Source organism: Parathielavia appendiculata (assembly GCF_033297405.1).
Source record: "Parathielavia appendiculata strain CBS 731.68 unplaced genomic scaffold N657scaffold_1, whole genome shotgun sequence".
Taxonomy (NCBI): Eukaryota; Fungi; Ascomycota; class Sordariomycetes; order Sordariales; family Chaetomiaceae; genus Parathielavia; species Parathielavia appendiculata.
Genome location: NW_026944220.1, coordinates 3,455,578 through 3,481,183, shown reverse-complemented (window position 1 = coordinate 3,481,183; position 25,606 = coordinate 3,455,578). Strand labels below are relative to the sequence as shown.

Here is a 25,606-nt window from a genome sequence, read left to right as displayed (position 1 = left end):
ACGGCTCGAAGCAGCCTGCCACAACCGCATGAAATCGACATCATTTATAAGAACCCCCCAAAATCACAGTCAAATTCTTGTTGGTTCTCAGGTGTTCGGTCCCGGCTTGTGGTTTCGGGGCGTTGTCAAGTAGGAAAATGTCGTCCGGGAAACATGCAGCCATCAAAGTTCTCATCCAACCAGTCAAATTGAAACTGAAAGGGAAAGGGCGTTTCAACGCGGCTCTGTGGGATGTTATGTGTTTTGACACCTTGAACTCGAACTAAAATTGCAGTTCAACCTGAAAGATCCTTTTTTTGGTCTCCAATACCACGACATCGCCGAAAGAGAACTCAACCGAGACCGCAATCAAGCGCGCAACACTTCTATCCACCGAGAATTGTCAAATGCCACGACACAACAGTCACTCAGTCGGCAAGTGAGAGGCGCCTCCTGAACTCTGAGCTGAAGTTCACTTCCACGTCGAGTCAGGACCAGTTAGCATCACCAGCAGCTCCCCGGCTCTCACCTTGGTGAAGGCCAGGTGAAGGACCAGCAATGGAGATACTCCGGCGAAATGGGAACCCACTGTGGACATCACGCTGTTTTCTCTCGCGGCTCCTAATTAGCCGGCCCCTCTGGTTGGCGCGGGTATTTTCAAAGGCTAAAACGGCGGGCATGGCCGGATACCGGGTCAACTCAATCTCGACGTGTCTTGCGAAGAAACGCATCGTTTTGTCCGGATGCACCTCCGTCCATCCCACCGGCTTCGGCCAGCTGACCATCTGAAATTTGGCGCCCCGTTCTGGCCAACAGTCTGTATCTCGACACTGGCCGCGAAGTTTCGCCCTCGTGAGATCTGCACCGTCGCAGCTGGGGAGTGGGTTACACGACGGCGAGGTATAACCCCAAGATGGCTTTCTGCCGCAATGTGCATGAGGCGAACGGACAGCCGACTCGTGAGGGATGAAGTCCACATCTCCAAAACCGAAGGATAGCCGCTCATTAACCCGCACAAATGGGCGGTCTTCGGACGGGTCCACTCGCTGGCCTTGGCCATGTCTGTGGGATATCGAACTGCTCAAGCATCCATGCCAATCTGTGAGCGAAGTTTGGAGAAGTGACCGCCAAAAGCTCGCAAGTCTCGACGCGGAACCAGTAGAAACAGACGGTCTCATGCAGCAATCGAGTCCGCGAGCGAGGGCTTGCAACTCAGGGTGCCGCTAGCTTGAGAAGGACCCTGGCGTCCAGCCTGGGACTCCTCCGCCTCTATGACGATGGAGCGGGTCGAGATGGGGAGGGAGGGGTGACGGTGCCTGCGTTGCTGGAGATACCGCCGCTGGCGGAACGGATGTCCCTGCTCGGCGGCACATCATCAGATTGATGCGCCCGACTGGGCAGAGCGCGGCATGAGCTCTGCGTGGCCTGGTACCACCCCTCCACTCCGCTCTCGAAAGCTTGTGGAGAGGGGCCGGGTGATATAAGTAGCGGAGTAGCCCCCTCGGTGCTCTCGAAGGCTCCCATTGATTTGATCCCAAACACTCAAACCACTTTACCTTTTTACTCCCTCTCCCTCTCCATCGCGGACCAGGTCCCTCTGTGAGTCTCCTGCCATCACCCCCCACGCTTCTGCCGCTCGCCTGTCTCGAGCCAGCCGATTCCTGACACGAGTTACAGAGTCGCACACCGTTCGTTCGAAACATACATACACAAATCAACACGATGGCTAGCATCAAGCTCAACAGCGGCTATGATATGCCCCAGGTGGGCTTCGGCCTCTGGAAGGTCCCCAACGACGTTTGCGCCGAGGTCGTTTACAATGCCATCAAGACTGGCTACCGCCTGTTCGACGGTGCTTGCGGTGAGTTGTGCTTGTCACTCTTCTCCTTCCCATCGCGCGCCGAGTTCCTCAGTTGAAGGATGCTGTGTGGGCTGTGCGATGACATCGTGGTTCGCGTGCTCGACGTGGGGTAGGGGGAAATTACCCCGCCCCCTCCTCGGTCTTGATCCACCCAACCTGTGCGCGCGGATGGATGGAGGGGTCGAATTCTGCCGGACCACTGTCGGCTGTCGGGGCATCTCAGTGCCGTGACGCACGTGCGGAGAATGACCGGGGACGGGATGTGGACCGTTGTGGAACTGCGCCAAGGACCATGCACAATACAACGGGACACGGGACATGGGACAATGGCTGATGGTTATGAACAGACTACGGCAACGAGGTCGAGTGCGGCCAGGGTGTCGCCCGCGCCATCAAGGAGGGCATCGTGAAGCGCGAGGAGCTCTTCATCGTTTCCAAGCTGTGGAACACCTTCCACGACGGCGACCGCGTCGAGCCCATCGTCAAGAAGCAGCTGGCTGACTGGGGCCTTGACTACTTCGACCTGTACCTCATCCACTTCCCCGTCGCCCTCGAGTATGTCGACCCTTCGGTCCGCTACCCCCCTGGCTGGCACTATGACGGCAAGTCCGAGATCAGGCCCAGCAAGGCCACCATCCAGGAGACCTGGACCGCCATGGAGTCGCTTGTCGAGAAGGGCCTCGCCAAGAGCATCGGTATCTCCAACTTCCAGGCCCAGCTGATCTACGACCTCCTCCGGTACGCCAAGATTCGCCCGGCCACTCTCCAGATCGAGCACCACCCCTACCTCGTCCAGCAGGAGCTGCTCAACCTCGCCAAGCGTGAGGGCATTGCCGTCACCGCCTACAGCTCCTTCGGTCCCGCCAGCTTCGAGGAGTTCAAGATGAAACATGCCGCCAACCTCACCTCTCTCATCGAGGACAAGACCATCAAGGCTATCGCTGCCAAGTACAACAAGACGCCCGGGCAGGTCCTGCTCCGCTGGGCTTCCCAGCGTGGCCTGGCGATCATCCCCAAGAGCAACTCGCCTGCGCGGATGAAGGAAAACTTCGAGAGCAGCAACTTCGACCTCTCCGAGGAGGACATCAATACCATCAGCTCCTTCGACCGCGGCCTCCGCTTCAACCAGCCTTCCAACGTGAGCCGAACCCGCCCGGTACTAACTCGCGTGAACCATATGCTGACTGTCGTGGCTATAGTACTTCCCCACCGAGTTGCTCTGGATCTTTGGCTAAATGCCCGATTGATCAAAGAAATGCCGGGAGTGAGCGCAGTCTCTCGCTGGCCTGATTGGCCATACTCGAGATCGACCAGATTCAGACCCACGACTGGTCTGGTCTGCTCTCTACCCATTGTCCTCTGACTATTGAAACACCGAGGGCGGCCGGCGGGCGGAATGGTTCAACCTTCCTCCTGTCGGTCTTGTCACGAATGAAACGAGAATCATGCTGGCTAAGTCGCTTGGCTGATGGGAAAAGGCATGGGCTGGAGACGTTTGTGTTGTTTTAGATACATCCAACAGATATCTTGTGGGAACAATATACCTCATTAGCGGCGAGGGATCTTATTTGAATGCTGCCCGACTTGCTCGCGTCGTAGAATTTCTGATAGAATGCATCACATCTAAAGAATTTATTCCCATCATCCCAATATTGCCTGTGGTACTGCCTGAGACCCTCACTACCTTCTAGGAGGGCAAGTGTTGTAACGATTGGATGGATGAGAGCGCCTCGGCTACCTGATCTACTTCGTAGGTAAGGGGTTCTCCAAACCAGTGCACACAGCCTTGGCGGCGTAACAGAACATTCAACACCAAGAAGGACGCCTGATGCTGAATCGAGCAAATATGATCCATCGCGACGACACAAACGCCGTCCTAGCATGTCTACCGTCCACCCAAAAACCGAAATAACCCTCTGTGCCGGTCGCTTGTTCCGCCGTTGCCTGCCCACTAGGACCGAAAACGCCGACGAATGCTATTTTACTCTAACAAAGTGATCATGTTTCGGACCGTTGTGAAACTATCGACCCGTCTGCCCTGTGCTTGAACTGGTAGATTCATGGAGCTCGTACAAATGCTAGAAAGCTCAATTAGTACTCTCACTTCATAAAAGGTACATGGGTGAGGGACAAAAGGCAACGAACGACTCACTCGCATCAATCTGCTGCACCTGCGGCAACGCCAACCGGATTTTATTCCTATACAAGGCCGGCCCGCGCAGCTGCAGCGGGTTGCCCTCGAAGTACACCGTCGTCAGCGCGCGCTTGTCGCCCAGCTCGCGCTCCACCTCGGCAAAATCGCCGATCTGGTTGTAGCTCGCCCAGAACTCCTCGAGGTCCGCCAGCGGGCCGAGCCCTTTGAGAGAGGAAATTTGGTTGTTGGAGACCTCCAGGACGCGCAGGCGCGTGTTGTGCTCGAGACCGGAGAGGGATTCCAGCGCGTTGTGCGAGATGTAGAGCTCTTCGAGCTGGGGCACGTCGCGCAGCGGGGAAAGGTCGCGGATGCGGTTGGATTGGATCGATAGGAGGCGCAGGTTCGGGAGGCCGGACAGGCCCGAAAGGGAGGTGATTTTGTTCTTGGCGACCCAGAGCTCCTCGAGCGCGGTGAGAGAGGCGAGATTCTCGAGCTTGCGGATCCGGTTGGAACCGAGCTCCAGGTTGCGCAGCTTGGTCAGCCCGGAGAGGCCCTCGATCTTGGAGATCTTATTAGCGACGAAGTAGAGGTCGGCGAGGTTGGTTAGGTGGGAGATGTGTTTGATGTGCTTGATCTTGTTGAACGAGAGGTCGAGAGAGGTGAGGTTGACGAGATCGTCCAGGCCGCGGACGTGCGAGATGAGGTTGTCGTAGAGGTCGAGATCGCGAAGGGTAGGGGCCAGGCCGGAGAGACCCTCGATGTCTTGGATCAGGTTCTGGCGCAGGCAGATGCGGGCTAACTGTTTGAAGCGCTCTAATCGGAGGCCGGGAATCGACTTGATCCGGGAGTGTGTGCAGATGATCTCGTCTGTGTCTGAGTCTTCACCGTCGAGCAGGTCTATGGGAGAAGTTTAGCTTGTGATTCTTATCCTGTCGTCGGGCACCTCTGGCTGTCCTCACCTTCGTCTGCAGCAACCTCCTCGCCGGGTATGACGTTGTCATCGTCCGAGTACTCCGGATCCGAGAGTGCCTCCGGATTTGCCAGAATGGCGCTCTTGGGCACACGCAACTTCCCATCCCAGCCCTTGCTGTCCCTAAGGCTCGGGCTGGCTTCGCCATCGTGTCGAGGTGACGGATTGTCATCGACCAGCTCAATGTGGTGGCCTGGTGACCGGATTTCTTCATTAGGTGCGGGCATGGCGGGCTGTATGTTGACCGTACTTTTAGTTGGAGGTTGTAAGTGAGTTGGTAGCGAGATGAGTCGAGGGATTCCTGCTTCAAATAGTGTTTCTGTTTTCGAATGCAAGGTCGGCCGTTCGACATGCGAGCGTAGCAGCAAGTGTGGTGTTTATAGACAGGTTCCCGGTTGTCAGGGTTCAAAGCCACAAAGAGGGGCACCCGTTGGCAGGGCCGGGGCCGGGATGCGCTGTAGGGCTGATCCTTCAGAACAATGGAGCATCGATTCCAACCTGGAATTCATGCTCAGTTGTTTGCTAGCACTCAGGTAAACGAGTGCATCGGTAGGAGAAATGGAATGGAGGACGTTGAGAAAGAGATGGTTTTCAGGCTTCTAATCTCTCAATATTTACTTTTTCTTTCTCGATCTTCCCTACTCTTGAGTTTTGAGTTAACAATTTCCCTCTTGAGCTGCCCTGTCATTTGGTTGGATTGTATGTACAGTAATACGTTGCCGACTATCAGTTTCTTGGGCATAGCTCATTGCATCCTCAACTCATTTCGAAGAGGTACTAGAGCTGCACGCCATGTCTCAGAGTCGAACGGCGATTCATTGATTGCTGCTTGGTTAATAGACATCTACTTGCCCCGCATACCTGCCTATGCACGACCCCTCTCGCATGTTCAATTGAGGAACCCCTTCGCTGACCACTGGACGAGCTCTACTCCGTATCACGGTAACAATAACGTGCATGCCTCCGAGCGAATCGTGTCTCGACAACCACCACCCTCGAATCTCCGCCCAACCAGGTCAATCCGGTTGAGTCAATCATAGGGCTCGCTGCAGGACAATTTTAACGACTCTGACGAGTGATAGACGAACACATGATCAGGCAGTGGCATGAGCATAGTGCGAGAATATCTTCCTACCTGCACAGGGCGAGATCTCCGTGTCTCATCAACCCCATCTATCTCGTCCCCGTCCATCCCACCCCACATCTCCCAAGCCAGTGACCGCGACCAATGCTGCGCTTGCATGCCATGATTGCTCCCCATCGATTGCCACGGCTGTCAGTTCAATGGCACCAGGCCCAACTGCGGCGTCTGCTGCACTCGGGACGCGGGAGCACTCGCCTCGCTTCTACGCCCCTTTTAGTGGCTGTCAAGCGTGGGAGCATACTGAAAACCAGTCCGCACGTCTTATTCGCGAGGAGCAACTGTCGCAGCATCCGCATCCCACCAATCCTCTTGCCTCCGGTGGTCTTCGCTGGGCTGCTGGTGGCTCTGTGGATATGGTATGTGTGTGTGGGAAATCTCATACGAACACGGCTTGCTAACGCCGTGGTAGGAAGTGTGTGATGATGGTGGTCTTTCAGAACAAGATCATCTACATGCCGGGGCTACCTCCAACCTCGCGGCGTGAGCGGATCGCGGACTGGGAGGGCCTGTGCGGAGGGATTCGGTGGACTCGGAAGGAAACGGTGGCTGTGGACGGAACAAAGCTTGCCATGGCCGTGACCACCGTCTCATTAACCAAAGGAAACCGTCCGAGGGCTCCAGCACCAGAGAAGCCGGCCGCTGCGCATGTCTATGTCCTCTACTTCCACGGTTGGCCGTTTCGTGAAACTCCCAGATCACCGATCCGGCACTGACACTCCCTTAGGAAACGCATCGTCAATACCACCACGGCTGCCTGGCTTGTCGTGGGTTCTAAGGGCCATCACCGACAGCAAGACAAATGAGCTGCCACCGATGCAGTTGATGTTCGTTTGTTTGAGTTATAGGGGTTACTGGACCTCACGTGGCCGGCCGTCCGAGCCTGGTCTCCGGCTCGATGCCGAGGCCGGCGTGCGGTGGATTGCCGAACGCCATGAGCGCGAGTTCGGCAAGGACGGCAGCACCGCACCCATTCTGCTCGTCTGGGGTCAGAGCATTGGCTCCGGGGTGGCAACGAATCTCGCTGCGACCGGACGGATTCCATCAAGCGTGCCCATCAGAGGGTTGCTTCTCGAAACCCCGTTTGTGTCCATCAAAGCCATGCTAGAGGCACTGTATCCGCAAAAGTGGTTACCATACAAGTACCTCTGGCCGTTTCTCCGGAACCATCTGGACAGTTGGGCGAACTTGGGCCTGATTGCTCAGGCATGCAGGGAGAGGGGGCAGACACCGCCCATGGTCTATATCCTCGAGGCCGAAAGGGACGAGCTTGTGCCAAAGGAACAGAGCGAGCGTCTTTACCAGAGGTGCGTGGACCTCGGCTTGCCCACCGAGAAGGGGGTTGTGCCTGTGGCATACCACCAGCAGGCGATCGCCAGAGGGGACGGCAAAAAGTTAGCTGCCCAAGCCATCACCAAATTGACCCAGAGAGCCCTCGGCGGCGGCGATTGATCCCTTTTCCCGTTGGATTTTCCATCGAATTTCTTTCTGGAAAACTCTGAGTGGCAAGTTCCGACAACATGGTTAGCGGTTTGGCATGGTGTAGCCCCTGTTCACCAACCCGGCAGCGGTCCGATACGTCAAACGTCGGTTCTGGCTCATACGGGGCAGCAAAGGGGCAAAGGGGAGGTTGCCTGAAAAGGAAACGAGCTTGGGGGTCCGGCCAAGAGGCGTGCTTCTTCTGGCTTCTCGGTTCCAGCTGCGTGAATTGGCTTTGTCAATTTCTTTGCTTCGTCAGAGACCAGCACGGCTGACCGGGGGATTGTTCCGTTCTTTTTTCTCCTGCAAGGGTACGTTGGGCGTTTTGCGTGATCGGGTTGTCGAGCGTCCGTCCCTCGAGACTTGAGAGTCGGGCTCCAGTGGGCCTTCGTCTCAAGTGCGGCCGTGTTAATCTTACACGGCGATCCACCTCCTTGCCAAGAAGCGAGTTGCAAAACTCGAACTAATGGCCAATGCTTCTTCTTTCTTTTTGAGGTTTTAAACTTCAATTAATCAAGTCAATTGCTGGGTTTTCCTCGATACAAGTTCAATTGTTTGTTTCAGTGAGTCGGCTGTGTCCAGTGACTTTGATATCTGCCGTCGCATCAGCCTGGTGCTGCCTCACGGGCGTCGGCTAGCAAATATTCACGCGAGTGTGAATCTGCCTCGGTAGCCTTGCAGAGTTGCACTCCAATCTCTTCAGCCTTTCCAGAACCCCGAACACCCCTGCTTCATGCTCCGTCCGGCCTCGCCTACTCCGACCGCAGCGCCAGAAATTCCATAGCATTTGGCACATGGAAAGATGGGAGCGTTGGAAAGCCAGCCAAATGACTCCAAGCACCCCCCGCCATGACAAATGGCTTCTTCCTTTTTTGTCCCCTTTTCTACTTCCGGTTGCTTTCCGCCCCTTGCTGAACCCGGAACGTTTTCTGCAACGGAGAATCCCAGTCGCAACCCGGCAAACATTCGTCGCACTTGGCCTAAAAAGGCAAAGCTGTCAGGTGACAGCGCGTGAATCCACTTCCCCAGACCCACTTGTTCGCGTCGAATCACGCTGGATACTTTTCGCTGCCTTTTTTGCTGCCTCTTCCGGCCGCCGAGACAAGGTGTCCACCCCACGATGCCAGGCACCACTGCAGCCACGGCCTCCCTCCCAACTTTAAATATGACCCGGCCGTCCCTCGCCGGAAATGAGATGGGAAAATTTTTCTGCCATCCTCGTTTGAGCCCACCTTAGCCTCGCTTAAATAGGTAGGTCTTCGCTCATCACGAAGACATCGCACCATCGACATCTGGCCTTTTGGTATCGGTTCTTATCGTCTCTTATTGTCGTTGTCCTGCGTTTTGAATCTCTCCATTTCTGATACCTGTGCGTCATCGTCATCATCGCTTTGGAATCGGGTTACCAAAGCGAATTTCATCACCGACGGCCCCGTAATCCCAAGCCGAGTCGACTGCTCATTCGGACTTTTGAACCGAACCGGTGGAGACAGACAGAGGAGGAAAATCGACATTGGGTCAAGATGTTCTCCCGACGCTTCGAGCCGCCACAGACCAAGAGCCTCTCCAAGTCTGGGAGGCACCGGAGGGCAAGCTCGTCCTTCACCAAGGAAGCCGGCATTTCCAAGAGGTCTCTTGAATCCGGACGTCGCCGTGCTGGCACCGTGTCAAATGCCGGGGCGTCCGAGTCGACGTTGGGGTAAGCTGCCGTCAGCCTATGTTCTTCTCTTGAAGATCCGCCATGTGCTGACATGTCCTCGCTCTAGTGGTCCCATCTCGGCTATCGTTACCCTCGTCGTCGGTCAAGAGCAGAGGATCTTTGCTGCCCATGAGAACATCCTCAGCGCGTCACCCTTCTTCCAGAGCGTCCTGCAGAACCAAATGATGGACTCGCAGACCAAGAAGATTTCGCTCCCGGACGAAGAGCCCGAAGTTTTCTCGTCCATCTTGGAGTATCTCTACAAGGGCGACTACTACCCGCGCCTGGTGCACAACAAGAAGCGCAATGCATGGGAGCTGGAGGAGGCCGGGGAGGATGGCCGTTCCGAAGCCACCATCTATCATCACAGCGTCGAGGGCGAGCTGCTGAAGGACACGGCCATCTACTGTGCTGCCGACAAGTACGGTCTCGAGGACCTGAAGCGCATCTCGCTGCGTAAGCAGGGTCTTCAATCCGGCATCCAAGCCAGCACCATCCTGGCATCTGCGCGCTATGCCTACGCCAACACTCCCGATACGGATTCGAAGCTGCGGGCGCACTATCTGGCTCTCATCATCCGCAGCCGCAGCACCTTCAAACGCAGCGGTACCATGCAACTCGAGATGTTCAACGGCGGCACGCAACTGTTTTTTGACCTGTTTGTCGCATTGTGTAATCATGTCGACGACATCTCCAGCGCTGCGTAAGCATTCTCGTATCCGCCAACTTGATCTGAGCGTGATTCTAACTCAGTCTTTGAGCAGCACCACACCTCGCACTGGTACTCCTCGCAGCGGCCGGCCCTTTTAGACTCTCATCCCCCCAAGTTCGCCCCTTTTCACAAGACGATTGATTGATACCCAACACCCCTCAACACAACACATGATACCTCTCGACTCTGCGATGGATGATGCCTCATACCCCTGCCTTTTTCGATTCTACAAATTTCGCACACGGGTTTTTCGGGTTTAATATGGTCTAATATTCATGGGTTCGGCTCGGGCATAGACATTTCCATCTTCGTTTTCATGGATTCGGTGCAAGGGGCGGGCGTTGGTGGATTCTGATTTCATTTCCATTTTGGTTTATGCATTCGGAGTTGATCTCATTTCTGCTCTGCGTTTTCAAAAACCCTCAAATTTGTACATTAGCATACCCTCATGACACGACCACGTTGGGCGGTGGAGGATCTCTTGCTTTGGCTGTTTCAGTATCATGGGATTTCATTTTGGGCGGCGAGCTGAAGATGCCCCCTGCTTGGGAGATGCCGCTTTTCCAGACGGTGGCTCTCACGGGCATGGGTTAACTTTTCAGGGCGGCGATCTCATTTCATTAACTATGTTTCTTTCGTGGTGGCGACTTTTCTGGGACAACAGGTCTGGAAAGAAGATTGAAGAAAGTGGATAAGAGAAGACTGAGGCAGTGTATTTTCGGTTCTCGCTCTCGTTCATCACTTGTTTCACGCTAGGTGTTTGAGGCATGTCCAAGTTCGAAGACAAGGGAGGACACGGCCGCAGGAGGCTGATCATACAACGCAACAACACTGGTGCTCATTCTCTCGCTGCAATACTACCAAGCAACCAGCAAATTCTTGTCCCTAAACCCGTGATACGGTGAATTCCCAAGTGATGTCCCAAAGGAGAAGGCCTCGAATATTCAGACTTAATGGCTCTCGCGGCTTCTGTTCGACATGGAAGTGAAAGCTAGGCTTTGAAGCTCGACAAGTCCAAGATCCACTGAACCCATCCAGACGGATCCAGTGGATCACCCACGTTTACGCCAACGATGGCATGAACAAGGGTTGAAACAGTCGGAACGGGTCCGGCCGTGAATAGGTCAATTTGCCACCGGCTTGTCCGGTTTTGGAAATGACTTCAGGGTATGTCTTGGCCTTCTTTTTCTGATACGGATTGGGCGACTTTCTGGTTTCCGAAAATTTCTCGTCAATCCGTTGGAGAAATGTCGCACACCGGTAATGGAGAACGGGAAAGAGGGAAGAAGCGTAAAAAGGAGACGAGGCAGAATCTGTGTTGAATCTATGGAAAGAATACCAGTTCGTTCATAAGTAATGTTGGGGAATCAGGTTTGGGCTGAAGCTAACGTGAGTGATTCACACATGTTGACTAGCGTACTATATATACGGTTCCGTAGAAACTCATCCAAATCGACCAACTCCACTCAGGCTCCACCAAATCTGCCCCACGTACTTTGCCGTTGAAAAAAGCCAGGGTAGGGTCTATGTGACCTGCTGACAGAGCAAGGGAAGCCCCGATTGTGGCGTCTTATTGGTGGACGTGGACAAAGTGGAGGTGGTTGAGTTGGGGGAGTTTCTACGGTATCTTGTGCACTTGTTGCTATCAACTGGAAACAAGTGATTTCTGACACAGTGGTGCGCGGGCAGAGCGCGGTCAGAGCACGGACGGTGGAGTATGGAAGTATTGCGCGTGAATATGTGTGAACGCGTGAATCCTTCCTTTGGCCGTGGGACATTCCATCATGGGACGCTGGAATTGGGTAAAAGTGCGGGGAACAAGACGGATTCGACATGGGAACTTTCTTGGTTCACGGTGGTGCAATTGTTGGGCGCAAAAGAAGCCAGGGCCAGAGCGGATTGTGAGGCGAACGAGGGAAGAAAAAGGGGCAGTTGTTTGGATGTCGTTGCCTGATTGGGCGTTTCTGGAGCAACCCTGCCACACTGCGGCCTCACAAGTGATGGTCACAAAGGGGCTGCGTCAGTGCAAACTGTTTGCTCGGAGATTCAAACTTTGGCAATCGAGTCTGGTCCGGGCTCCAAGAATAGATATCAATGAATAGTTATTGGTCATTTGGTCGCTTCTCATCATCCCAGCTGACCTCAGTGATGGTGATTGCCGCACCTTCGACATGTCACGGGCGTCTGCTGATAATCACTAGTACCAGGTATCGATCAGGGAGAGCCGTGATAAAGCCCGCAGGTTGCAGCGGTAGGGATATACACGGCTTGGCTGTTCAGACCCACGGTTGGTCTCCAAACATGCTGATAAGGGCGGCACCACAACCCGTCCATCGAATTCTGATCAATGTCCGGACATTCTCTAGACCGCATCAGATCAGGTCCAGTGCGCCCTTCTTGCAGTCATGTTACTACGGGAGGTCGACCACTCTGTAAATTTACCAAACCCCAAGGATGGTGCACCGTTGGCTTCGGTCAAAGCACGCCAACCCTCACTCATACACCGGTACCAGGAAATGCCCCGCTCTTGCTGAGTACCACCATGCCGTGCTGGCGGGAAATGTATCCCTTCATAAAGCCCTTTGTAGCTCAGGATTAGCCAAATGACTCATTGCTGGGGCGACAAAATACACCAATCAGGATGTTTGCATCTCAGGCAATGCTGCTTTGATACCCCAGGCGGAGAAGGCATGACAAGGCAGCATCAGGCGTCAGGCATCAATGAAATGACATCTTCAACCTGCGATGGGAGAAACCGGCGAAATACGGACCAGGCTTGTAACAGAGGGATATGTGCTGATGAGGCATATTCGGGTTTGACTCACCTTGTAAATCATATTCGCCAACAGGCACTCGACCTCGTCAATGTCGATCTTCTCCTGGCTGCCGAGGCTGATAGCGGCGGCAAACTCAGCGACCGGCACGCGGGTGCGCCGAACGGGCTTCTCCCCCTCCTTAGCCTCCTCGACGCCGCGGGCGGTGAAGACTTTCCGCAGCAGGTTGCGCAGCGCAATGTCACGACCCCGTTCCAGCGTGAGGTATATCCGACGCCTGACAAACTCGTCTTCGCCTTCCTGCAGGGCGAGATCGAACTTGTGAAGCTCGCCCCTCTTGATACACCGGCATAGCGGGAGGAATAGCTTCTGTAGCCTCGGATACTGCTTCATCAACGCCTCGGTCGGGAGAGTGTGACTTGTGATGAGATGACACGGGATGAGGTAGGTAAGAATAAGCCTGCTCTCGGAGTCAGTGCGTGGTGGAGAGGCCCATCATCGCGGTGCACTCACTCCTTATTCTTCGCTGCATCCTTGTGGCAGCCGTTCCATGCATCGGTCAAACAAGCCTCAGCCTGACAGCGGTCAGCATTTGACTTAGAGGTCAATTGATGGTGCCATTACGTGGGCGTAGTTTTCCTCCAAGAACGCAATTACCCCTTCGTGATATTTGAACGTTACTTGCTGGGACTTGGGAAAGGCTGAAAAGTCGGGCATGTCTTTGCCCCCAGCGTGGAGACTCTTGAGAATGTTCTTGGACAACGAGGCCGAGTTCAGCTTGAAGTACGACTTGAGAAGCAAGTTGGCGATGTAGTAGCTTCCCCACTTGCGAGACTCCTCGAGTGCTGCCCTGAAACATTATGAGTCGAGACACTCCGCGGTCGGAAAGGGACGAGCTCACCTATCCTGCTGGCAGACGTTAAAGGCTTTGAAGAGCTGCCTCACGCAGTCCTCCAACTTCTGGCGCTTGTTGGTCTCTGGATCGAAGTCGTCTTGAAAGTTCACTGCTGGGCTGTCATCGACGAAGTTGTTGCTGTTGCGCTCGTCATCTGCCTTCATCGCAAAGATACGCAAGTGCTTGCACACAGTGTACAGGCAGATGATGGTCCAATTCTTGAACTTGGAGTTCTGGTATCCTCGGAGGAGTGCGTTCAACAGCTCAGTCCATGCCTGGTACGCCCTTGTCCACACCAGTTCTGATGACTGTGAGAATGGGAATTAGCAAAGGGACGACTTGTGAGGGGACATAAGAGGCGTCTAAGACGATGCCAATGCGCGCCTGTTGATGAGTCGAACTGTCGCTAACCTTGCTCTTGTCATCGTTGCTCGACACGAGGGCAACTAAGATCTCTCCCACGGCATTCCAGTATACCGCATATACTTCCACCCAGCCCTGTAACTCTTCGTGATCGGCAAATGCAACGTTCCCCTGGAGCCCACGCTTGAGAAAGCTTCTGATGCTGTGAGCATTCTGACTCTTCCAGATCTTCCACAGCTTGTCAGTCGGGAGATCTGGTGTTACAGTCCGCGCAAGCCGGTAGCCATCCCGTTCGGAATAGGCTTCGGAAAACTCCTGAAAGAATGCAGTACTGAAGTCCATAATAGTCGCACAACTCGAGGCTCTGAGTTGATGGATGGTCGATAATGTAGTTGCCAGTCGTAGTATTCTTAGATCTCGGGTCTGATTCAGGTCGCTACAGTCTGCGATACTGGGGGGTTACGTTGTTTGTAGTGTTGCATCTCCTAAATGCACACATACGGAACCGCTAGATCTTGTCCCAAAGAAGCTCTCCTGCGGAAAGTTGAATGATCAAATGTTGTTGTCAGTTGCAGATCCAAAGGCGGCATTAGCTACTGCGGATGTGAGTGAGTGAATCGATTGGCCGGATTGGGTTGAAGCTTATGAGGCTCCCTCTAGCCACAGCCCCGCAACTTGTGGCGCTCTGAGGCTATGCACAGCCACGAATAGAGAGGAGCTAGCTTGGCGACTCTCGGTTGGTCCGAGCGCTCGAGCCCTAAACCAGGCGCACCCAAATATTTCCTGCCTTTCGAGATTGCTAATTTAGGACCCCGACAGCTCACCCAACGACTTCGTGATCGCAGCGGGAATCAATCACAGTAAGTCCCCAAATGCTTATAGATATTATTTATTGGAGGCTTATCTAACATTGGAGCAGATGGGTAAGCAGATCTAATTATCTCGTTCCCTTCTCCAGCGCCGACGACCACGAGAGCTTGCCGATACACGATGGAACTCGACAACATGCTCAAGGCACGCTATTGCCCGACGATGGAGTTATGATTGGAATGAGAGACTCTCAGATCCGGGCATGAGAAGATATACGGACATGGAATCTCGTCAGGGGGATGAGGATTGCTCTGGTATCGAGGCCCGAACACGGCACCAGCGGCGTCCGAGTACCTTGACTTCGCGAGCTTTCGGCAACTTTCTGACCGGCGATGTTGTCTTCGCGATTTCTTCAAATCTGGACTCATGCTTGATCCATTGGAGCACACTCGCTGACAGCATGGCAAGGTCGTCTGCAGGAATACCAGGTGATTGGGCGCCATCTGCCCACGGAGTCCAACCCGACTCCGGCCCTCTACCGCATGCGCATCTTTGCGCCGAACGAGGTCGTTGCCAAGTCCCGTTTCTGGTACTTCCTTCGCGGTCTCCGCAAGGTCAAGAAGGCCACTGGCGAGATCGTCACCGTCAATGTGGTATGTAGCAGTGGAATTGGGTGACGGATGGATGGGGACTCACTCGTTCGGCAGATCTCCGAGAAGCACCCCCTCAAGGTGAAGAACTTCGGCATCTGGATCCGCTACGACTCGCGGTCAGGCACCCACAACATGTACAAGGAGTACCGTGAGACCTCTAGGACTGCTGCCGTTGAGGCTCTCTACGCCGACATGGCCGCCCGCCACCGTGCCCGTTTCAGGTCCATTCACGTACGGCCTCCGAACCTCTCTTATCAAGAATTCAGGAGTATTGACATACCACACAGATCCTCCGCGTTGTTGAGATCGAGAAGACCGAGGACGTCAAGCGCCCGTACATCAAGCAGCTCATCACCAAGAAGCTCTCTTTCCCTCTCCCCCATCGTGTGCCGCGTATCAACACCAAGAAGGTATTCAGCGCGACGCGCCCGTCTACTTTGGCTTGAGGGATTTCATGGTTGCGGTTGGGGTTGGCAGGTTCTTGAGGTGTTCATTAGGAAAATGGGATATCCTGCATTTGCTCCCTAGGACGAGCACGAAGTGAATCAACGGTCAAGCATGGGTTTGCGTTTGTTTGTGAGCAAATCATTGGCCCTTTTCTGGTCCTTGTGGAGTGCCGGGAATCGAGCTTCTGGGTGGCATAGCTTCATCTGCCTTTCTGTTCCTTGACGAGGCCTTGCCTTGCCATTGATGGTCCCAGCGGCTGTGGCCTGGTGGGCCTCTGGGATGACCGGGGCAGGGCGGCGTTGAAGGTAAGAAGAGCGGCGGTTTTGGGCCGACCCGGACGGGTCTTCAGCCGGATCGCCGGCCAGTTCAATCGGGGATAGTTGAGTTGAAGCGGTCAAGTTGGACTCAACCTGCATCCCCTACTCCCAATACGGAAGCTGGATAACAATAACCACAGGGTTTGCTGTTGCAGTATATTCGTAACTGGGGATGAGTCATTAAAGCACCATCAATACGAGGTCGTCGGTGAATGTTGGGGTCTTTTCCAAAACGTTCCTATCCTACTTCGCTCAGGCTGGCGTCAGCTGAAGTTCAAACGATTTTTAAAAATATATTCTCCTGAACTCGTTCTGGCTCTCGCCCACCTTGAATTCTTCTTTACACTTTCGAACTCCTCTTCTCACGTCCTGCTCCTCATCAACTTCTCATTGCCGCAAACCAAAAAAGCCTTCCCACCAGAACAAACCCACCAACTCACCATGTCTACCGCCACTGCTCCCACCATCGCCCAACAACCCCCACCAGTCCCAACCCCGGACCCGAAAACCTTCATCCGCGTCCGCACCACTCTTCCTCACAAGCCGCTGCCCCCAAACTCGGCACGCCAACCGATCCTCACCCCGCGCCTCATCCTCCGCCCGCTGTGCACCAACGACCTCGCCGACCTGCATGAATTGCGCACCCAGCCCGAGGTGATGGTCTGGACGGCGGTGGGCGTGCCGGACAAGGACCTGGACGCGACCCGGGCCTCGCTGGCGCGCAACTTGCCCCCCAATGACGGGGAGTCGTTCAACTATGCGATTTGCGACCGGGAATCCGGGAAACTGATTGGGATTGGGGGATGTCACAGGCTGGAAGGGCATTTTGGGTGGCCTGAGCTGGGGTATATGATCCGAAGGGAGTTCTGGGGCAAGGGGTTGGCGACCGAGTTTTTGGCCGCGTGGTTGCCGGCTTGGGACGGATTGGAGAGGCAGGAGGTTGAGATTGTGGTTGATCCGAGGACTGTGCAGAGGGCGGAGGTGGAATGGGAAGGGGAGGGGGGGGGCAAGAAGGTGAGGGAGCAGTTGCTTGCGTTCACGGCGGTGGAGAATGGGAAGAGCCAGAGGGTGCTGGAGAAGAACGGGTTTAAGTGGTTCGTGGCGTGGGTGGACAGGAACATGGCCGATGCTAGGGCGCCGGGACGACTGGTGGATTTGTCCACATATCGGTACTTTCCGGGGGTAGGGCCGGAATAAGGAGGTCCGGCGCGATCTTGCTTGGGAGTTGAAGACGTGGTTTCCGTCATGGATTTAGATATAGAGATGCATTCAGATGTACTGGGCGTGGGAGAAATAACACGGGAGGGATTGCACGGTTCTCATTCCGTCTTGATCTTGGGTCTTTCGAGCTTTAGCATCATTCTGCGCTGTTTGACCGTTGGCTCTTTCATCCTGACACTGGGCCGGACTTTGGCGCTGAGTGGAGGTTGTCACGCCACAGAGCTGACCGTACGACAATCCGTTCTTTCTTCGTCCTTTCAGACACCAGTCCAAGAGACTGCAGTGTCTTCCCGCCGGCATTACGGGAGGATCCTCTGTACCATCCCGGAGCTGAGGGCTCTCGTCCGGATGATTCGTTAGCCAGACGTCTTGCTTCCTTTGCTGTATTCGTTGGGCCACACGAAACAAGAAGACACAAGACTGGGGCGAGCCAGTTTGGCAGAGCATACGCATTTCAATTGTTTGTTTGTCTCGTGTATCAGTCCTCCTCCCAGAGAACATCCCATGGTATTCCCCCCTTTCCTTTCTGTATCCGGTTGGCAGTAAAATCAAGCGTGTCAACTCCAGCAGCTGTCTGTGAGAAGATAACTCTCATGAGAATAGCCTTGCCACAAATCCCCTTCTCAGGGACCATTGGTGCGCGGCGTTGTGTCAGGGCGAGAGTAGACCCCCACGATAGTCACTTTCCGTGCCTTTCCTCTTTGAATAGCCGAGGGGACGATGAGGGGTTGCTGTAAGCTTGGATCCAGTCCATAATAGAATTAAAATTCAAGGCGTTCTGATATGTTGGGTGTGAATTGTAGGTCGGTGGTGTCTAAGGCAAGGCAAAGAGCCAAGCAGGAGTTGAATCGCACTCGCCAGCTGTCGGGCATCAAGCCCCCGGGTGTGCGGCCCGTTGTGTCGGATTCCCAGACACAGCTCCACGGCGGCCGCCGGATTCTGGCGGACGTACCCCGGCACGGGCGGTCTGCTGATTTTCGTAATAGATGGCCACCCTGTCCGCGGCGTTCATGTCGCCGAGTGTGTTCAACACGTTCGAATAACTGATGGAGGCCCGGGCGCTCGACGGCGCAGCAGAGGATGTCTGAGGTGGTCTCTGCCCGGATTGGAGCGCCTGCCGGATCATGTCGTGCAGAAAATCCGGGATCTCCTCCCAGTGGCCAGCCCTGGCAGCGGCTATCATGCGCGGCGGGAAGATGTCGTCTGCGGTAAGCGTGTTGTGCGGCCCCGGGAATCGGGCAATCTGATCTGCCACGTGAGGCAGCTCGCCCGACTCTATGGCGTGTTTGAGCCAGTTCTCCCACTCCTCGTCGAGCGGCATCGAGTGGTCCCCGGATATCGTCCGCATGGCAACCCGCTGACGGAGGCGCTCGTTGAGTGCCACGCCGACACTCTCCAGCTCCTCGTCGCTCTCCTCGTCCTCCTCGTCGTTCTCTTCCCCGTTTCCTTCCTCTGCCGCTACAGGTTCCTCCGTCTCCTCCGAGTCGGCGCGCAGGGACTGTGCAGAGTAAGGGTCGTCGAGGTCGGCGTAATTTGGGAAGCCGTCGGCCGTGGTATCTCGGATGCGGATGCCCTGGTCCCGCTCGAACCGCTCCTTGGCCCACTTTGTGCCTTCCCACTTTGTGAGACCCGTGATCTCGGCATGGGTTAGCCGCAGACCGTCAAACGCGCGGAAGAGGCGGCGATGCCATGGCCAGCGGCTTAGGCGGATGCGGTGGATCGGGTGGGTATAGTCGAGCCCCGGATACTTGGCTTCGGGTGTGTCTAGGTGGCCGTAAAATGAGTGTGTCTCTTGCCTGACTTCTAGGATCAGGTACCGTTGGAGAAGGGCCTGGAAGTTCTGAGGGTCCGACTGCCGGGGCTTTGGGAACATGTACTCGTAAACGAGTTCTTCGACAGGGCGGCCTTTCATTATGGCGTTGTCGCTTCTCACGGTTGGCTTTTATCGGTTATATGGTGATGCCGAGCGAGTCGGCCTGGTCGGTGCAATGCCGGTGAGGATCACTGTTTGTCTGAGAGGCGGTGTGGGTTTGCAAGGGAACGTTCTCGTCCGCTATTGTCGTAGGGATCGGCGCCGAGCAACAGGCAGGCGGGATGGGAGTTCGAGTTGGGCTCGAGATTACCTGAACGTGTGCGGGGGCGTAGGAACGGGTCGGTGCGGCGGCGGAGGAGAGAATAGAAGAAATTTGGGTCCACGGGCCCGGAGGGTGCCGGGCTCTTATTGTCGGGCAGGAGACCCTTGGGTGGCTCCGGCTGGCGTTGGTCTCTAGGATCGGCTGTCGGGTCGCGGCAGGGGGTCTTGGTCAGGTGGAAGGCGGGCGGTGTTGCGAAGACAGCGATGCTGGGAGTGGCAGGCTCGGCCTGCCTGCGAGCTGTGGGGCTGTGGGACGTGGAACTCTAGATCTTGAGAGTGGGAGGGATGAGAAAAGTGAGAAGCTAAAAAGACCGAGCCCAATTGTTGCACAGAAAAGGGATGGAACGGGCTGAAAACACAACAGCAAACCGCTTCTTATTGTAAGGTAGCGCACTCTAAACGCTCATGAGTGTCCTGGGTGGTACTTCCATATAAATGAAGGGATGGTGCGACCACTTCTCACGGACATGGCTGGAACAGTCGAGAGAGACCTCAACGGAGCTTCACTCATCTGGCCGAATTCGGTCAGTCTTCGCGACCTAATGCAAGTAGCCGGCTGACCTAATCAAGGCCTGTATTCCTCCTACATCGGGGTCTAGGAGTGCATGCCACGACAGCTTGTGGCATCGTTGCCTTTTGACGGTTTTGCATAAAATGACAATGACTCGGACATGCCTGTCCCTGCCCGGCTGGATGCTTTGTTGGACTTGAGCAGTCCGTCTTACTGCCCATGTCGAAAAGGCTGTGGGTCCCGAGGACGAGCTCCCGTGGATCCACCAGGCTGGCCCACCTGACCGGCTCTCCACATCCAGCGGGCTTGCTAGTGCGTTTTCTTAGGATCGATTTCTTCCAGGCAATTTTCAAGACCAGCCGCACTATGCCACGTACACTTTGGTAAGGTACTCACCAATGATGGCTATCACTACCGCGAATAAGTGATTGCTGCGAGCACGGTACGGATATAGCAGACCTGAAATCGACGTGGCTTGGCTGATGCCGTGGGACTCTGTGTCAGTATTTGTGCGGAGTTTTGTATCGTACTGTATTACAGGACGTCCTATGCTAGGTACTATCACATACATAACTCAAAAACCACTTTTTCTCCAATCCATTCATCGCAACACATTAGAGACATCCAAATCCACCCTTTACACAGCACAATGCCACTATTCTTCCATACGCACATTCCCACACTCGTCTCACCACCCTGACCGTTGGCGGCATGTGGCCGCTCTGCAACCCACAGCCTGCAATCCGCGAGATGGCCTCTCCTAACCAGCTGAGCCCCTTCTGGACTCTCCCAACCTTCATTGGAGGTCCAAGAGCAAACTTGCCCCCGGCGATTGACGCGCTTTGAGACGGCCGTTTCGAAACGTGCTCGGTTACTTCTGTCCACCGATCTACAGTACGTGGAACAATACAGTACGGACCTTGCTCGGTTCCGCTTCATGCGCATTGGCGACCCCGACCCGACGTCGGGTGGGCCGCACCTCAGCTGGACCTCCAGCCACTCAACCCGCCTTACGCCCTGCCATCACATCGCCTTGTTTACTCAGCCCTTCAGCCCTGATCCAGAAATTGTAACCGCTGTTGTTAACTTAGCACCAACACGCCAACATGCACAGCTGGACCGATACCTACCCACTGAAGCGCCAGGCAACAAGAAGCCAACAACCCTCCGTGGCCAATTCAGAGTACCGTCAGCATCCTAGGTGTCTCAGTCATCACATGCTCCCTCAGGCGATGGAAACGGGATACCCCTCTCCAGAACCCAGCAGAGTCCATCGGGAGCCGAAAGAGGGGCCCGGCGTCGGGCGCTACCACGCTGTCATACACTACCGTGCAGTATCGCATCCGCTTCCGTTCCCACCAAGGGCCCAGAGGGACAGTCAAGGATAGAAGCATCGGCCAAGTCTGCGGCCAACTCCTCCACGTACCAACCTTCCTCATCGCATATCGCACAATCCCCAGCCTGCAGCCTGACATCTTGGGCGGTCCACTAATATGGCTACACGGGTGGTGTGCATGGGCGCGTACCGGTCCGCCGTCCAATCAGCATGCCACAGCGCCGTTTGGTTCATCCGTCGGCCGTGGCCTCCTTCACGGCGGCCCGCCCTCCATCAACGGTAACCGAGGAGGGTTGTGCTCTTTGCACCGGCGAATATGAGTCCAGGAAACAAACGTGCCTGCGTACCCGCGTCGGGGGCTGCTTTTACCGCCAAACATTCCCCAAGCTCGGTAGAGCTGTGCCAGAGAAACGCATCCCCTACAAACCCGTTTTTGTTTCCATGTTTGCTTTCCCTGCCTGTTGGGACGCTGGCGGAATGCATGTGCCACCGCCGCAGCGATTGCTAACTGAGCTGCCAGGCTTATTAACCGGACCGGCCGTGCGAAAACTCGGGTCAAGGCACGTTTTGATTCCGAGTCCCGGCCCTCGCTGCAACGCGGCGCCACTCCGGCCGCCGGAAACTATCTCCACTTCGACTGCCCCCGAAAATGGGCTACCTGTCACCCTGCAATTTAACTCCAGGCCGCGGAGGACATCAGTACATCGATTGGAAATCCACGACTTTCTGCTCTCCGCGCTTACCTCCGGATAGCCGAGTCCGTCGAACGAAGGGGATTTCCCCGGCCGCCCAACAGGACCACCCCCACCTTTGCCAGACATGCCTAACAACGGGTCTGTGAAGGAACGGACAGAGCCAATCCACAAACTTGGGCGGCGGGGACGGTGGCAACCCTCGATGCAAGCTACACAGCAACAAGCCATTCCCGCTCGACGCTCCTCCCGCAAGCAACAGCTACCCTTTGCAAACCTAGCTATTTTCAAGGCCCCAGTGTGAGGTCCGCACGTAACAAGCCAGGACGGGCTACATAGGCACCTTAGGCTTGGAGGAGCCGACCGTTCGCCACTGAGCAGAATGGACCATTCCAACTACCATTATTCTGCGATGACCCAGTCTCGTCGTTCGTCCTTACGAAGTCTAGCCCTCGAGGTGGGTGATTTCCAGGCATGTCGAGGCTAGGCCGGACGGCTCCACTGCCATGATGCCGAGCTGCAACCGACGTCGCGCTTGTACATGTTCCAGAGCACGAAATCCAGGGTGATGGTGGTAACTTGTCCCAGCTCTAGAGAGGGGCAGCCGTTTGCACCTCGCATGACTCCAAGACGAAGGGGACCGGGCGGGCGCGGACGGTCGAGAGGATACGGTTCGATGCACCGGTACACACCATCACGAGTCGGCATATGGCTGCTCCCTGCTGAGATCTTGCTGATACGGTTCGAGTGCGCAAAACTCGACTCATGCCAACCAAGGCTCGCAGAGCATGCATTACTCAGACTGGCCCGAGGTCCATACAGATTCTCACGCCAGCGTCAAAAGCAAATGTGGATCAGCAAGGATGGATATCGATCTCATCAAACTCCTTCATGTGCTCGTATACGGCGATGCTCTCTATCCTATCAGAACCAACAAATGTTATCATCCATAGAGGAGACTGTCTCGGCATCTCGTCGTCCTATCATAAGTCATTATCCAAAAACTCGCTCTTGAAACCTCATGTTCATACCCGTTCGGAAACCCGTCCGAATCCTAGTCCCTCGGCCAGGGCATGTCAGGGTATTTTCTACCCCCAACGCCCGTCACGCTCGCGCTGGACAAGGCCGGGCTGGGCATCCTCTCCCTCTCTCTCTCCCTTTCCCTTTCTCTCTCCCTCCTCCACCGCTCCGCACCCGCACCATCATCCCTGCTAAACCTCTCCCTTTCTCTCTGCTCCCTATCGCGGATGCGATTGTCCCGATCCCTCAACTCCCTATCCCTATCTCGATCCCTCTCCCGTTCCCGTTCCCGTTCCCGTTCCCGTTCGCGATCCCACTCGGGCCTCCGACGCAGCCGGTCCAGATCCGGGTGACTGCTCGTTCGCCGGTGATGGCCGCCCTCGGCGAGGGCTTCCGCGAGATACGGGCCGCGGGGGTATCGGCGGTGGGGCGAGAGGTCCTCTTCGGAGTTTCCGCGGCGTCGGGCGGTTTCGCGGTGAAGGGCGGCTGAGGCGGCCGAGGCGGCGGGGCTTGGGCTCGGGGTGGAAAGGAAGCGGTCTCTTTCTCGTTCTCGATCACGGTCTCTGTTGCTCGTGTTATGGTCGTGGTCTCGGCGGTCGTGGTCGCTGTCGCTGTGGGCTCTATCGCGTTTTGGAAGGTTCGGGCGGTCGCGGACTCTGTCTCTTTCTCTCTGGCTCTCGCGTTCCCGGTGCTGATCTTGGTCGCGCGCGGCTCGTTCTCGTTCCCGCTCTCTGTCTCTTTCGCTCTCCCTGTGGTGCTCCCTGCTTTCACGGGAATGTCGTCCGCTCCGCCTCCGCCGCTCGTCTTCTGACTCGGTATCGTCCGTGTCGATGTCGGACCATGATCGGCTTAGTCTTGAGCTGGGCAGGACATCCTCCCTCGAGCCCCTCGCCGTGGCGCCCACCCCGTCCCGCCTCCCCCGTGAGCCGCTCGTGCTCCGCGCTCGCTCCCCGCTGCCGACGGCAGGGCTAATGAAGCTGGATATCTTCTCCTTGAGGTCAAAGAGGGCGCTGCGCGGGCGTTTGCCCTCGTCGTGGGTTGCGCTGCCGTGACCAACTTCAGATGGGCGGGGCGAGCGCATGTGCGACGGCGGTATGGGAGGCGGAGGCATGGTTGTACGGACGACACGTGGCGAGCGCTCGGGGCTTCCGGTGTAGACACGGCGAATCGAAATCGGAGGTGGGTCGTTTGACCGCTGGGTGCGTTGCTGGGTCGTGCATGGGCTCACTGGATCGTCGTCTGAATCGGAACAACTGTGACGTCGGATCGGGCTACGTCGGCGGTGTTGCGGCTCACGCTCAGGGACGAGATGTGGTACCCGGACTGGACGTGCTTCGTGTGGTGAATGGAGGTAGTCAGAGAAACTCCGACGGCGTTGGGCGGAATCGTCTGTTGATGACGCTGTCTGGCGGCGGACGAAGTTCTCTCGGTCCCGGGCCCGCTCTCGCTCCGGAGACCGCCCTGTTGGTGTAGGGCGAGGGGATGCGACGTGGACGTAGGTGACGTTGACGGGACGAGCAAAGTAATCGCGCGGCGTCGTCGGGTTGATGCGGACGTGGGTGTAGGGAACCTTACGGTCTGTAAACTCATACTTCGGCGAGTCCTTCGATGCCTCAGCCTCCTCCTCCGCAGAGGCTGCCTTCATGCGCGACCTGCGGGCACACTCCTGATGCCAGCGATCGGTATCGGAGTCAGTGTCGGACGGAAATGCTTCGATTGGAAGGCTGATGGGAAGCGGAGCGCCAGTGTCGGGGTGCTTGAGGGCCCAATTAGCTGCGGCGAACTGCAATACCGGCACTTGTGTCTGGGGCCCAAGGAGGGTCTGAATTGTTTGCCAGCGCACAAATCCCTTCACTGTGAGCGCCGGTATCGAAGGGGCGGCGAAGTCGTCACCGCCAGGGAGAAGCGAGTGTTGACAACCCAGGCCTTGATAGACAGTGGAAATGGCGGGATGGGGCATATCGACAAAGAATGCTAGATGCGACTTGAGTCAGTAACCACTGCCGGGAGGAATTGTCTCTTGAATCAGGGGTAGCTCACAGTCCCAGTCATGACCGGCGACCTTGTAGAAGGCAGCGAGCTTCGCAGGGGTCAAGTTGGCGTCATTCTTGTCGCCGATTTCGCTGGTCTGGAGATGGTGGTCAATATACGTCCCGATACAAGATTGCAGATTGTGACGAACGATATGCAATGCGATAGCTCTCAGGAGCGCATCAAGGACAGGCGTGGGAGCTGGTATTGGCTTCGCCTTGGTAAACAGATAGCCGTAGAAGGCCTTGGTGTCCTCGGCCTCGCCTGATGCAGTCGCCATGGCGGGAATTGATTATCATGGTAGCCGAGCATACGTTGTAGAACAACAGTGGCCAGCGGTTGCGTCGCGGTCAACAGCTGGTTGCTGGGAGGATTGATGTCGTGGGGTGACACGGCCGAAGAGGGGTCCGCGGATGTGGGTTGGCAG

General features: G+C 55.9%; 12 protein-coding genes across 12 annotated transcripts; 7 read left to right on the top strand and 5 right to left on the bottom strand.

The window, feature by feature from the left end:
- Nucleotides 1-17: 17 nt before the first annotated feature.
- Nucleotides 18-1,447, bottom strand: N657DRAFT_639850 (uncharacterized protein). Its single transcript, XM_062791850.1, has one exon. It carries the CDS (start codon nt 1,155-1,157, stop codon nt 468-470), a length of 690 nt encoding a protein of 229 aa, XP_062653038.1. The 5' UTR covers nt 1,158-1,447; the 3' UTR covers nt 18-467.
- Nucleotides 1,448-1,701: 254 nt separating this feature from the next.
- Nucleotides 1,702-3,075, top strand: N657DRAFT_561349 (Aldo/keto reductase-like protein; the record flags this gene model as incomplete). The annotated part of the gene is made up of 3 exons (XM_062788056.1): nt 1,702-1,840; nt 2,188-2,978; nt 3,040-3,075. 3 exons carry the CDS (start codon nt 1,702-1,704, stop codon nt 3,073-3,075), a joined length of 966 nt encoding a protein of 321 aa, XP_062653037.1.
- A 735-nt stretch (nt 3,076-3,810) lies between these two features.
- On the bottom strand, nt 3,811-5,297 carry N657DRAFT_64446 (L domain-like protein). Its single transcript, XM_062792769.1, has 3 exons — nt 4,934-5,297; nt 3,993-4,871; nt 3,811-3,918 (listed from the first exon to the last, which is right to left on the bottom strand). Exons 1-3 carry the CDS (start codon nt 5,169-5,171, stop codon nt 3,899-3,901), a joined length of 1,137 nt encoding a protein of 378 aa, XP_062653036.1. The 5' UTR covers nt 5,172-5,297; the 3' UTR covers nt 3,811-3,898.
- A 737-nt stretch (nt 5,298-6,034) lies between these two features.
- Nucleotides 6,035-7,537, top strand: N657DRAFT_652709 (alpha/beta-hydrolase; the record flags this gene model as incomplete). The annotated part of the gene is made up of 4 exons (XM_062794328.1): nt 6,035-6,059; nt 6,225-6,448; nt 6,502-6,757; nt 6,813-7,537. 4 exons carry the CDS (start codon nt 6,035-6,037, stop codon nt 7,535-7,537), a joined length of 1,230 nt encoding a protein of 409 aa, XP_062653035.1.
- Nucleotides 7,538-9,087: 1,550 nt separating this feature from the next.
- On the top strand, nt 9,088-9,970 carry N657DRAFT_652708 (uncharacterized protein; the record flags this gene model as incomplete). The annotated part of the gene is made up of 2 exons (XM_062794327.1): nt 9,088-9,263; nt 9,331-9,970. 2 exons carry the CDS (start codon nt 9,088-9,090, stop codon nt 9,968-9,970), a joined length of 816 nt encoding a protein of 271 aa, XP_062653034.1.
- A 2,059-nt stretch (nt 9,971-12,029) lies between these two features.
- N657DRAFT_639843 (uncharacterized protein) lies at nt 12,030-14,604 on the bottom strand. The gene is made up of 6 exons (XM_062791849.1): nt 14,056-14,604; nt 13,651-13,952; nt 13,374-13,599; nt 13,263-13,324; nt 12,801-13,209; nt 12,030-12,555 (listed from the first exon to the last, which is right to left on the bottom strand). The coding sequence occupies exons 1-6, from the start codon at nt 14,347-14,349 to the stop codon at nt 12,472-12,474; spliced, it is 1,377 nt and encodes a 458-aa protein (XP_062653033.1). The 5' UTR covers nt 14,350-14,604; the 3' UTR covers nt 12,030-12,471.
- A 197-nt stretch (nt 14,605-14,801) lies between these two features.
- Nucleotides 14,802-16,220, top strand: N657DRAFT_64066 (ribosomal protein L18ae). The gene is made up of 5 exons (XM_062792012.1): nt 14,802-14,867; nt 14,927-15,131; nt 15,286-15,470; nt 15,525-15,701; nt 15,758-16,220. The coding sequence occupies exons 2-5, from the start codon at nt 15,080-15,082 to the stop codon at nt 15,914-15,916; spliced, it is 573 nt and encodes a 190-aa protein (XP_062653032.1). The 5' UTR covers nt 14,802-14,867; nt 14,927-15,079; the 3' UTR covers nt 15,917-16,220.
- On the top strand, nt 16,189-17,467 carry N657DRAFT_63628 (acyl-CoA N-acyltransferase). Its single transcript, XM_062791411.1, has 2 exons — nt 16,189-16,222; nt 16,375-17,467. The coding sequence occupies exon 2, from the start codon at nt 16,676-16,678 to the stop codon at nt 17,429-17,431; it is 756 nt and encodes a 251-aa protein (XP_062653031.1). The 5' UTR covers nt 16,189-16,222; nt 16,375-16,675; the 3' UTR covers nt 17,432-17,467.
- An 859-nt stretch (nt 17,468-18,326) lies between these two features.
- Nucleotides 18,327-19,367, bottom strand: N657DRAFT_563570 (uncharacterized protein; the record flags this gene model as incomplete). The annotated part of the gene is made up of 1 exon (XM_062788223.1): nt 18,327-19,367. The coding sequence occupies one exon, from the start codon at nt 19,365-19,367 to the stop codon at nt 18,327-18,329; it is 1,041 nt and encodes a 346-aa protein (XP_062653030.1).
- Nucleotides 19,368-20,297: 930 nt separating this feature from the next.
- Nucleotides 20,298-20,664, top strand: N657DRAFT_639841 (uncharacterized protein). The gene has a single exon (XM_062791848.1). It carries the CDS (start codon nt 20,320-20,322, stop codon nt 20,485-20,487), a length of 168 nt encoding a protein of 55 aa, XP_062653029.1. The 5' UTR covers nt 20,298-20,319; the 3' UTR covers nt 20,488-20,664.
- A 681-nt stretch (nt 20,665-21,345) lies between these two features.
- N657DRAFT_63709 (uncharacterized protein) lies at nt 21,346-22,429 on the top strand. Its single transcript, XM_062791485.1, has one exon. The coding sequence runs from the start codon at nt 21,647-21,649 to the stop codon at nt 22,187-22,189; it is 543 nt and encodes a 180-aa protein (XP_062653028.1). The 5' UTR covers nt 21,346-21,646; the 3' UTR covers nt 22,190-22,429.
- Nucleotides 22,430-23,182: 753 nt separating this feature from the next.
- On the bottom strand, nt 23,183-25,459 carry N657DRAFT_561533 (uncharacterized protein; the record flags this gene model as incomplete). Its single annotated transcript, XM_062788066.1, has 3 exons — nt 23,183-25,122; nt 25,189-25,276; nt 25,331-25,459. The coding sequence occupies 3 exons, from the start codon at nt 25,457-25,459 to the stop codon at nt 23,183-23,185; spliced, it is 2,157 nt and encodes a 718-aa protein (XP_062653027.1).
- Nucleotides 25,460-25,606: the final 147 nt, after the last annotated feature.